Source organism: Salmo salar, chromosome 02 (assembly GCF_965601325.2).
Source record: "Salmo salar chromosome 02, fSalSal1, whole genome shotgun sequence".
NCBI classification, from domain to species: Eukaryota; Metazoa; Chordata; class Actinopteri; order Salmoniformes; family Salmonidae; genus Salmo; species Salmo salar.
In genome coordinates, this window is record NC_138292.1 from 53,784,465 (window position 1) to 53,795,178 (window position 10,714).

The 10,714-nt window shown below is 44.7% G+C and overlaps 1 protein-coding gene across 2 annotated transcripts in view; it reads left to right on the forward strand.

Moving 5' to 3' along the window:
* Window positions 1-10,261, forward strand: part of LOC106585880 (E3 ubiquitin-protein ligase pellino homolog 1) — a 56,022-nt gene extending 45,761 nt beyond the window's left edge. For both annotated transcript variants that reach the window (XM_045705836.2, XM_014172603.3), the window contains 5 exons: window positions 4,104-4,233; window positions 4,459-4,560; window positions 4,982-5,197; window positions 5,431-5,619; window positions 8,390-10,261. In XM_045705836.2, the coding sequence (XP_045561792.1) occupies window positions 4,104-4,233; window positions 4,459-4,560; window positions 4,982-5,197; window positions 5,431-5,619; window positions 8,390-8,977 (1,225 nt within the window). In that variant the 3' untranslated portion in view covers window positions 8,978-10,261. The remainder of the gene's footprint in view (window positions 1-4,103; window positions 4,234-4,458; window positions 4,561-4,981; window positions 5,198-5,430; window positions 5,620-8,389) is intronic.
* The last annotated feature ends 453 nt before the right edge of the window (window positions 10,262-10,714 follow it).

Consider the following 10,714-nt stretch of genomic DNA (forward strand, 5'->3'; position numbering starts at 1 on the left):
ATTTTCAGGTCTTTCCATAGATTTTCAAGCAGATTTAAGTCAAAACTGTAACTCGGCTACTCAGGAACATTCACTGTCTTCTTGGTAAGTAACTCCAGTGTAGATTAGGCCTTGTGTTTTAGGTTATTGTCCTGCTGAAAGGTGAATTCATCTCCCAGTGTCTGATGGAAAGCAGATTAAACCAGGCTTTCCTCTAAGATGTTGCCTGTGCTTAGCTCAATTCCGCTTCTTTTTTATCCTGAAAAACTCCCCAGTCCTTAACGATTACAAGTATACCCATAACATTATGCAGTCACCACTATTCTTGAAAACATGGAGAGTGGTTCTCAGTAATGTGTTGTATTGGATTTGCCCCAAACGTAACACTTTGTATTCAGGACAAAAGGTGAATTGCTTTGTCACATTTTTTACAGTGCCTTGTTGTCACGACTCCTACCGAAGGTAGCTCCCCCTCCTGCTCGGGTGGCGCTCGGCGGTCGTCGTCACCGGGCCACTAGCTGCCACTGATTCCCTTTTTTCCCCCTTTCCGTTTATTGTTTGCACCTGTTTTTGTATTGGGCTGATTAGCTGGGCTATTTTAGCCAGTAGGCCCGCCTGCTCTGTGTGTGGGATTATATTCTGTGTGTTGCTTATGTACACGCTCATTGTGTTTATGGTGCTAGTGCGTGTTTTGCGCCGACTATTTTCTGTCCCCTGTGTTTGGGGCACTTTGGTTTTGTGTGCGCTCTGGATCGCTGTTGGGGTGGCTTGTGTTCGCCGTTGTGTTCATTAAAAAACACTACCCAGTATTCTCTGCTTCCTGCGCCTGCCTCCTCACCCACTACACCCAAGCCTTACACTTGTTAGTTCTTAGTTACTTAGTGCCTTGTTGCAAACAGGATGCATGTTTTGGAATAATTTTTATTCTGTACAGGCTTCCTTCTTTCCACTCTGTCATTTAGGTTAGTTGTGGAGTAACTACAATGTTTTCTCCTATCACAACCATTAAACTCTGTTACTGTTTGGCCTCATGGTGAAATCCCTACCAATAGGTGCCCTTCTTTGCGAGGCATTGGAAAACCTGTGTGTGTTTGATATTCACAGCTTGACTGATGGGCCTTACAGATAATTATATGTGTGTACAGATATGAGGTAGTCATTCAAAAATCATGTTAAACACTATTTTTGCACACAGAGTTATGTGACTTGTTAACCTATTTTTTTTACTTCTGAATTTATTTAGGCTTGCCATATAAAAAAAAAGAGGTTAAGTAGTTATTGACACAAGACATTTCAGCTTTTCATTTTTTTTTAATTAATTTGTAGAACAATTCCACTTTCACATTATGGGGTATTGTGTTTACACCAGTAATAAAAAAATTCAGGATGTAACACAAACAAATGTGGAAAAAGTCAAGGGATTTGAATACTTTCTGAAGGCACTGTACATGTTAAATTATTGCCAACTGTGGTATGCTTCAACTGTGCTACGTGGAGGTTCTTTGAAATAAATGCCAGTCAGCCCTTATGCTCTAAATGTGAACCACATTGTTCCAACTTCCAACAGACACAATTGTACATGTTCATTTACGACATTTGAACTGGGCAGTTTTGTTTCTTCTAAAAAAGGGGGAGCAGGGTGGTTCAATCTAAATCCAGTTAAATGCACACTGCAACTCAGCCACAGTGAGGGTAAACAAAGAACGCTGCTGGCTTCCTGTGTAGGACGTTTTTTTCGGACATAGGAGAATGTAGCCTATGTGGCGCAGAGTGAGGGAGGATGTGAGCTGAGTTGTTGGAAGGTTGTTATGGCTTCAAAAGTATTATGTCACGTTCACATTGTATTCAGCAATAGAATTAAACTGAAAAGAAAACAACGTTCAACTGACAATTAAGAGTTCATAGACTACTTTATTTTTTCAGATCCAAATAGTTAACAAATGCATTGGTTGTCTCAGTTAGCACTGGATTTAATGCTACTAATTAAGACATGAAATTAGTGTATGCACTCTTTATTCTCCAGCTTGTCCAGGAAAAGTAGGTAGCTGCTTATGTTTGATGAAGTAACAGGAAAGCCCTCATTTCCCAATGAAATCTTTGCACTCGTACGGTCTGAAAGTTGAATGTTTACACAGCAGATGCTAGCAGGGGTAAGCGACCAAAAGATAACCTCGTAGCTTAGCTCCTCTGATTGGACGAAAGAGGATTGTTTTAATGGAGATCTGACTGCAACAAACCCAAAGCTGACGGCGAGTGTGACCCTATTCCACCAAGGAGTTACAGTATAGTAGAGGTCCCCTCTCAATTGTCACTTTCTTTTAGAAGTGGATCGAATGACTTCATTACATTTACATTTAGTCATTTAGCAGACACTTTTATCCAGAGCGACTTACAGGAGCAATTAGGGTTAAGTGCCTTGCTCAAGGGCACATCAACAGTTCTCATTCATTTCCCTTTTAAATGGGTTTACAGTGGTTCAACTATTTGTTTTAGTTGTGTTAAGAGTCTTAGTTAGCATAGTCTTATTTTGCATAGTCTTATTTTCACATATAAAAAAGAATTCTAAATAAAAATGTACACTGTGGCCAAAAGGATGTGGACACCTGCTCCATCTCGTTGCAAAATCATGGGCATTAATGTGGAGTTGGTCCCCCGTTTGCTGCAATAACAGCATCCACTCTGATGGAAAGGCTTTCCACTAGATGTTGGAACATTGCTGCGGGGACATGCTTCCATTCAGCCACAAGAGCATTAGTGAGGTCGGGGACTGATGTTGGGCGATTAGGCCTGGTTCGCAGTTGGCATTCCAATTCATCCCAAAGGTGTCCAGCTATTTTCAGGTCTCTCCAGAGATGTTTGATCGGGTTTAAGTCCGGGGTCTGGCTGGGCCACTCAAGAACATTCAGAGACTAGAGTCGTTGTCCTGTTGGAAGGTGAACCTTCGCCCCAGTCTTGAGGTCCTGAGTGCTCTGCAGCAGGTTTTCATCAAGGATCTCTCTGTACTTTGCTCCGTTCATCTTTCCCTCAATCCTGACTAGTCTCCCAGTACCTGCCACTGAAAAGCATCCCCACCGCATGATGCTGCCACCATCACGCTTCACTGTAGGGATGGTGCCAGGTTTCCTCCAGCCACACATGACACTTGGCATTCAGGGCAAAGAGTTCAATATTGGTTTCATCAGACCAGAGAATCTTGTTTCTCATTGTCTGAGAGACTTTCGGTGCCTTTTGGCAAACTCCAAGAGGGCTGTCATGTGCCTTTTTTTCATCTGGCCACTCTACCATAAAGGCTTGATTGGTGGAGTGCTGCAGAGACGGGTTTCCTTCTGGACGATTCTCCCATCTCCACAGAGGAACACAGAGTGACAATCGGTTTCTTGGTCACCTCCCTGACCAAGGCCCTTCTCCCTCGATTGCTCAGTTTGGCCGGGTGGCCAGCTCCAGGAAGAGTCTTGGTGGTTCCAAGGAGCCACTGTGTTCTTGGGGACCTTCAATACTGCAGACATTTTTTGTTACCCTTCCCCAGATCTGTGCTTCGACACAATCCTGTCTTCGAGCTCTACGGACAGTTCCTTTGACCTCATGGCTTAGTTTTTGCTTTGACATGCACTGTCAACTGTGGGACCTTATATAGACAGATGTGTACCTTTCCAAATCATGTCCAATCAAGTGAATTTTCCACAGGTGGACTCCAATCAAGTTGTAGAAACATGTAGAAACAGGATGATCAATGGTAACAAGATGCACCTGAGCTCGATTTTGAGTCTGATTTTAAAGGGTCTGAATACTTATGTAAATAAGGTGTTTGGTCAAATAAAAATAAGAAATGTTTTTTAGAATAAGGCTGTAATGTAACAAAATGTGGAAAAAGTCAAGGGGTGTGAATACATTCCGAATGCACTGTCTATATCCTATATGATGAAACAAACAATCAACAGCTTATTTTGTGCTGTAACTTTTGATGGTTCCCCCTAGCCTGGTCTCATACTGGTATGACACCAAATGAATACGGAGAGGAGTTTGCTAAAGCACGAAACAGACTGGAACACCAGTCTAGGATCCCACTGCCAGGATGTCTTGATTAAAATGGTTAATTTATATGGGGTGTGTTCTTGTCTACACAGGTACAATGGCTCCCTACCCAACGGAGACAGGGGGAGGCGGAAAAGCCGCTTTGCACTGTGCCGGAGACCCAAGGCCAGCGGGGTGAAACCCAGCACAGTGCACGTGGCGTGTACACCTCAGGCAGCCAAGGTAGGAGCTAGGAAACAGTCATACTGTATGCTGGAATTTAAGACTTCTTTCTGTAATAGTAGAAACGCTCTTATATAATGTAATGTATGCTTGATAAAAACACAAGCTTCTCTCTATAAGAGGCATTATATCTCCACTCAGAACGAGGGCGCCTGAAGTAAATGTAATTGGTAATGACATCATCCGGCTACTCCTAACATCAAACTTTTCCCCCACCACCTGCAGGCCATCAGCAACAAGGACCAGCACAGTATCTCCTACACTCTGTCCCGGGCCCAGACGGTGGTGGTGGAGTACACTCATGACAGCAATACAGACATGTTCCAGGTGAGTGTGTCCTCAGCCTGTCCTCACTGCTCAAGTCAAGCCTGGTCCCAGATCTGTTGTGCTGTCTTGCCAACTCATGGTCGACTGTGTGATCACGCTCTCCGTAGCCGATGTGAGTAAGACCTTATATAACTCTAACTAATAAATGGCATGAAAACGATAGAAGACTTGGCTAACAGGGAACAGTCTTAGTGAAAGCACTAAAGGTTGAGAGACCACATAAAAAGGAGACAAGGAAAGGAAGCCATTTGAGTACTGAGACATAGAATACATATCTGGGATTCCTAAAGCTAATCTAAATAAAGAACTGAATCAGTTTATTTACTATATATGCCTCTCCAAAAGTGTTTTTGCAAGAACATTACTAAAGCTAAAAGGAGTATACACTGATAATTCATATACCTCTTCCCTTCGATCCCAGATTGGGCGTTCCACAGAGAGCCCCATAGACTTTGTGGTGACGGACACGGTGCCTGGCAGCCAGCAGAGCCACGGGGGGGAGGGCCAGACCCAGACCCAGTCTATCCAGAGCACCATCTCGCGCTTTGCCTGCCGCATCATCTGCCAGCGGAGCCCGCCGTACACCGCTCACATCTACGCCGCCGGCTTCGACTCCTCCAAGAACATCTTCCTGGGGGTGAGTTGGTGATTGTGATGAAAACAAAATAGCTGCCATATAATTAGGATAGAAAGACTACTAATATGATATACTGTTTCTCTGTAAGCATTTGCAATTAGCATGCATGATGCAATGATGTTTAGAAGTCATAATATCACCTAGAAATAACTATGAACTATTAGAACTAAAAGTATTGCACGCATATTTCTGAAACTCTCCTTTTCTACTTTCTATCCCTTCTTTCCCCCCAGGAGAAGGCAGCCAAGTGGAGGACACAAGAAGGACAGATGGACGGGCTGACCACTAATGGCGTGCTGGTGATGCACCCTCGCCACGGCTTCACGCAGGACTCCAAGCCGGGCGTGTGGAGAGAGATCTCTGTCTGTGGCAATGTCTTCACCCTCAGAGAGACCCGCTCTGCCCAGCAACGGGGCAAGATGGTGGGTAGCTAGTAGATACATACACAGACACAAGCATGCACACAAGCACACGTACAGACACAGATGCGTGCGCACACATGAAGTAACGAGCACTAACATGTGTAGATGTTCACACACACACTCCTGTGCAGTCGCATTGAGTGATTCTCCTCCCTGTCAGCCGTGCTTTGCCATTATTTTGCAGGGACATTGTTTTAAGAAGCTGTTTCTGAAGCCTTAATACTGCACTAACTGAATGGAAGCCACCAGCTAATATCCCCAATTCTCACACTAACTTGGAAAAATGTATCTCTGGAACAATTTTTCAGAACATAGACTCTACCGTCCTCCAAAATGTTATTTTTGTGTAACTTCATTAAGCCATTGAACAACAGCTCTGTGATATGAGCAGATGGGACATCTTAACAAATGAATTAGTTATCTCAGTTGTACAGAATAGTCTGGTTGGATGGGCTCTAGCTTTTTGAGGTCTGTTTCTCAAGCACAGAAATCGGCCTCTGATTATGTCACCGGAAATAACCTCCCCTGGAAAACCCTGACTCTAGACTTTTAAGTTCCATCCCTTCCTCCCAGAGACCACACAGTCAGTTTGGAAGATTTCAGTGTGTCAGAGGAATTCTCCTAGGAATACCCCTCTCCCCTTCCTCACTGTCATTTTGGGAGGAATGACTGAGAGTCTGAGACATGCTGTTATTATGATGTGGTTTGGCCTTTAGACTTTAAAACTGAGGCACGAGAATGGCCAGGAAGGGGGGGGGGGGGGGGGGGGGGGGATCCAGAGAGCTGATGAGAGGAAGGGATGCTGGTTCAATGGGTTTAGTCACAGCAGGTCTGCACTCTGTCGGAAACAAAACCAAGATTTCTTCTTTCTGCTCTATTATTGAGGTACATACTGAAGGCCAATAATACAGGACAATGCTCAATATAATATATACTGCTCAAAAAAATAAAGGGAACACTAAAATAACACATCCTAGATCTGAATGAATGAAATAATCTTATTAAATACTTTTTTCTTTACATAGTTGAATGTGCTGACAACAAAATCACACAAAAATAATCAATGGAAATCCAATTTATCAACCCATGGAGGTCTGGATTTGGAGTCACACTCAAAATTAAAGTGGAAAACCACACTACAGGCTGATCCAACTTTGATGTAATGTCCTTAAAACAAGTCAAAATGAGGCTCAGTAGTGTGTGTGGCCTCCACGTGCCTGTATGACCTCCCTACAACGCCTGGGCATGCTCCTGATGAGGTGGCGGATGGTCTCCTGAGGGATCTCCTCCCAGACCTGGACTAAAGCATCCGCCAACTCCTGGACAGTCTGTGGTGCAACGTGGCGTTGGTGGACGGAGCGAGACATGATGTCCCAGATGTGCTGAATTGGATTCAGGTCTGGGGAACGGGCGGGCCAGTCCATAGCATCAATGCCTTCCTCTTGCAGGAACTGCTGACGCACTCCAGCCGCATGAGGTCTAGCATTGTCTTGCATTAGGAGGAACCTAGGGCCAACCACACCAGCATATGGTCTCACAAGGGGTCTGAGGATCTCATCTCGGTACCTAATGGCAGTCAGGCTACCTCTGGCGAGCACATGGAGGGCTGTGCGGCACCCCAAAGAAATACCACCCCACACCATGACTGACCCACCGCCAAACCGGTCATGCTGGAGGATGTTGCAGGCAGCAGAACGTTCTCCACGGCGTCTCCAGACTCTGTCACGTCTGTCACATGTGCTCAGTGTCAACCTGCTTTCATCTGTGAAGAGCACAGGGCGCGAGTGGCGAATTTGCCAATCTTGGTGTTCTCTGGCAAATGCCAAACGTCCTGCACGGTGTTGGGCTGTAAGCACAACCCCCACCTGTGGACGTCGGGCCCTCATACCACCCTCATGGAGTCTGTTTCTGACCGTTTGAGCAGACACATGCACATTTGTGGCCTGCTGGAGGTCGTTTTGCAGGGCTCTGGCAGTGCTCCTCCTGCTCCTCCTTGCACAAAGGCGGAGGTAGCGGTCCTGCTGCTGGGTTGTTGCCCTCCTACGGCCTCCTCCATGTCTCCTGATGTACTGGCCTGTCTCCTGGTAGCGCCTCCATGCTCTGGACACTACACTGACAGACACAGCAAACCTTCTTGCCACAGCTCGCATTGACGTGCCATCCTGGATGAGCTGCACTACCTGAGCCACTTGTGTGGGTTGTAGACTCCGTCTCATGCTACCACTAGAGTGAAAGCACCGCCAGCATTCAAAAGTGACCAAAACATCAGCCAGGAAGCATAGGAACTGAGAAGTGGTCTGTGGTCACCACCTGCAGAACCACTCCTTTATTGGGGGTGTCTTGCTAATTGCCTATAATTTCCACCTGTTGTCTATTCCATTTGCACAACAGCATGTGAAATGTATTGTCAATCAGTGTTGCTTCCTAAGTGGACAGTTTGATTTCACAGAAATGTGATTGACTTGGAGTTACATTGTGTTGTTTAAGTGTTCCCTTTATTTTTTTGAGCAGTGTACTTACAGTATCTCTCCTCACTCCAAACAAATGAAAACCACTACCTTAATGGAAAACCCAGGATCCCACCTTCACCCTACAGCTATTAAATGTGGCAACCGTAGGTTGCCGTCTGCTGGACCGTTGACACATTTAATCAAGGCAGACTGCAGAGCAACTCCATGTGGAGCATGTTTGTGTATTGTGTCTGTTAATATCTTCCCATCTCTTTGCTAATATTTCTGTGTCTCTTGTCCTCACCTCTCTCCCATTGCAGGTGGAGAGCGAGAGCCAGGAACTGGTGGATGGCTCGCTGATCGACCTGTGCGGCGCCACCCTCCTGTGGCGCACGGCCGAGGGCCTCTCGCGCACTCCCACCGTGAAGCACCTGGAGGCCCTGAGGCAGGAGCTGAATGCCGGGCGGCCCCAGTGCCCCGTAGGTTTCAACACCTTGGCCTTCCCCAGCCTCCGCCGCAAGGAGATCCTGGATGAGAAACAGCCCTGGGCCTACCTCCGATGCGGCCATGTGCACGGCTACCACGCCTGGGGAGGCCAAGGACGGGAGCCCGAGGATGAGGTGGTGGAGGTGGGCCGTGAGAGGGAGTGCCCCATGTGCCGAACCAGGGGGCCGTATGTACCGTTATGGCTGGGGTGTGAGGCGGGGTTTTACTTGGACGCGGCACCGCCCACACACGCCTTTAGTCCATGCGGTCATGTGTGCTCGGAGAAGACGGCGGCGTTCTGGAGCCAGATCCCGCTGCCACACGGCACGCACACTTTCCACGCCGCGTGTCCGTTCTGCGTGCAGCAGCTGGCCGGCGAGAGCGGCTACCTCAGACTCATCTTCCAAGGGCCCCTGGACTAGATAATGGACAGCGGTCTCCTCCCAAACCCCAACTGACGCTTCACAACTACCAGGGTTGTGATCATTAGGGCACACAACCGAAAACATCTTAAAACGTTTTGCAACAGAAAATGAAAATTGTAGTTTCTTATTGGACAAATCCAGGTAGTCCCTCACTGTTTCAGACAGTTTTCTTCTGTTTGGTGGCTAATGAACATGACCCAAGGGCCATTCAATAACCAAGTGAATGGTGGAAAAACAGCTTAAAGGACTGTTAAACATTTCTTAACTTAAATATTTTGGAGAGCTACAGAATACTTTTTTGCTTTTTTTCCAAGTGACCTTTTTTCTAGCAGTGCTGTTTTCGATACTATAATTCTATTTTTATGTTAACAATAAAAAAGCGCTACAGTATATGCTAACACAGAAAACTCTTCCACAGGTGCAGATTTGTAATGTTCTGATGCAAAATCCATTGTGAGGCTGTGTGTGTGTGGCTTGACCTTTATAGTCATTTCTTTTTCTATCTGAAACTTATGAGGCAATTGTAGCAGAAACAAGCATACTTTGTAATGCTAGCTACTGTTTTGGAATGACCTCCTTTTTCTTAGACATGAAGACCCATGTTGTTAAACTAGGCCTATTAAATCAATATTTGGCGATTGCATAAAAAAAGTGTTTATGGCCTTGTACCTTTTTTTACCATGAATCCCAACATGTACCCTATCTTAATGTTATCAATCACCACATCAACACATAAGGTGGTATTAGAAGGGGAAGAATTACATAATACAAAATAATATCACTTTTCAATCTGTGTACCCTTCTGCCCTTCTGAACAAGGACTGGAGAAACAGATCTATGAATTGACTGATGGAAACTTGTTGACAATGACACATATCTGAATGTCCAGAATGTATTCAAGCAAGCATCATTTTTTTTTCAATTGAAGTGTGGCCCTAAACACATTGACTTTTCAGATGGTATGAAAGTTTTCCCCTCTCATCTTCCATATGTACCTGCATTCATTGTGTATATAATATTTATGTTTATGTTTGTGTGTATGTTAATTTACCCAGTGATTTGTACCCCAATTTAAGTAATGTGTGAGAGCTTATTTTCTTTACCGTTCAACCAACTTACATTCATGTTTTACCAGTTTGTTCTGCTTTATATCCTCTTGATCGCATGATGCCTTTATACAGGATGTTGAGTATTATTTCTGCAAAGAGGGTTGCTGTTGCAGACAACACATTTTTTTTTTACCAACTGGAAACAATAAAAGTTAAACGCTTTTAAATTGTTCACATTTGTGTGAGTGCTCTCTCTTTTTCCAGTCCACTGTTGGAATCCAAGATCATCAAATCCACACTGGACAGAACTTATGTATACTAGATATTTGGTTTATTTAGCAAAAATAAATAAGATATGCAATAACATTCACCCTATTATACACAGAATTCATTTGGATTGACAGTACTAGCTAGTTCACATTAAAATTACTTTTGCCACTTATGATAATGTGAAAATTGTCAGTTGTAAGCAGTAGGTAGGAGATGAGCAACTATATTTGTATTTTTTTTTTAGGAACTCAGTCGGGGTCTCAACTTACTTAATAATAGAATACACAAGGTGCAATTTCAAAATTTGGTTGTGCATCAGCAGTCACTCAAATAGCCCAAGTCAGCTAAACGTTTTTTGATTGTTAAGTTAGTCTAGCGGCCAGCTATCTAAACTTGTAATAAGCATGGTCAAATT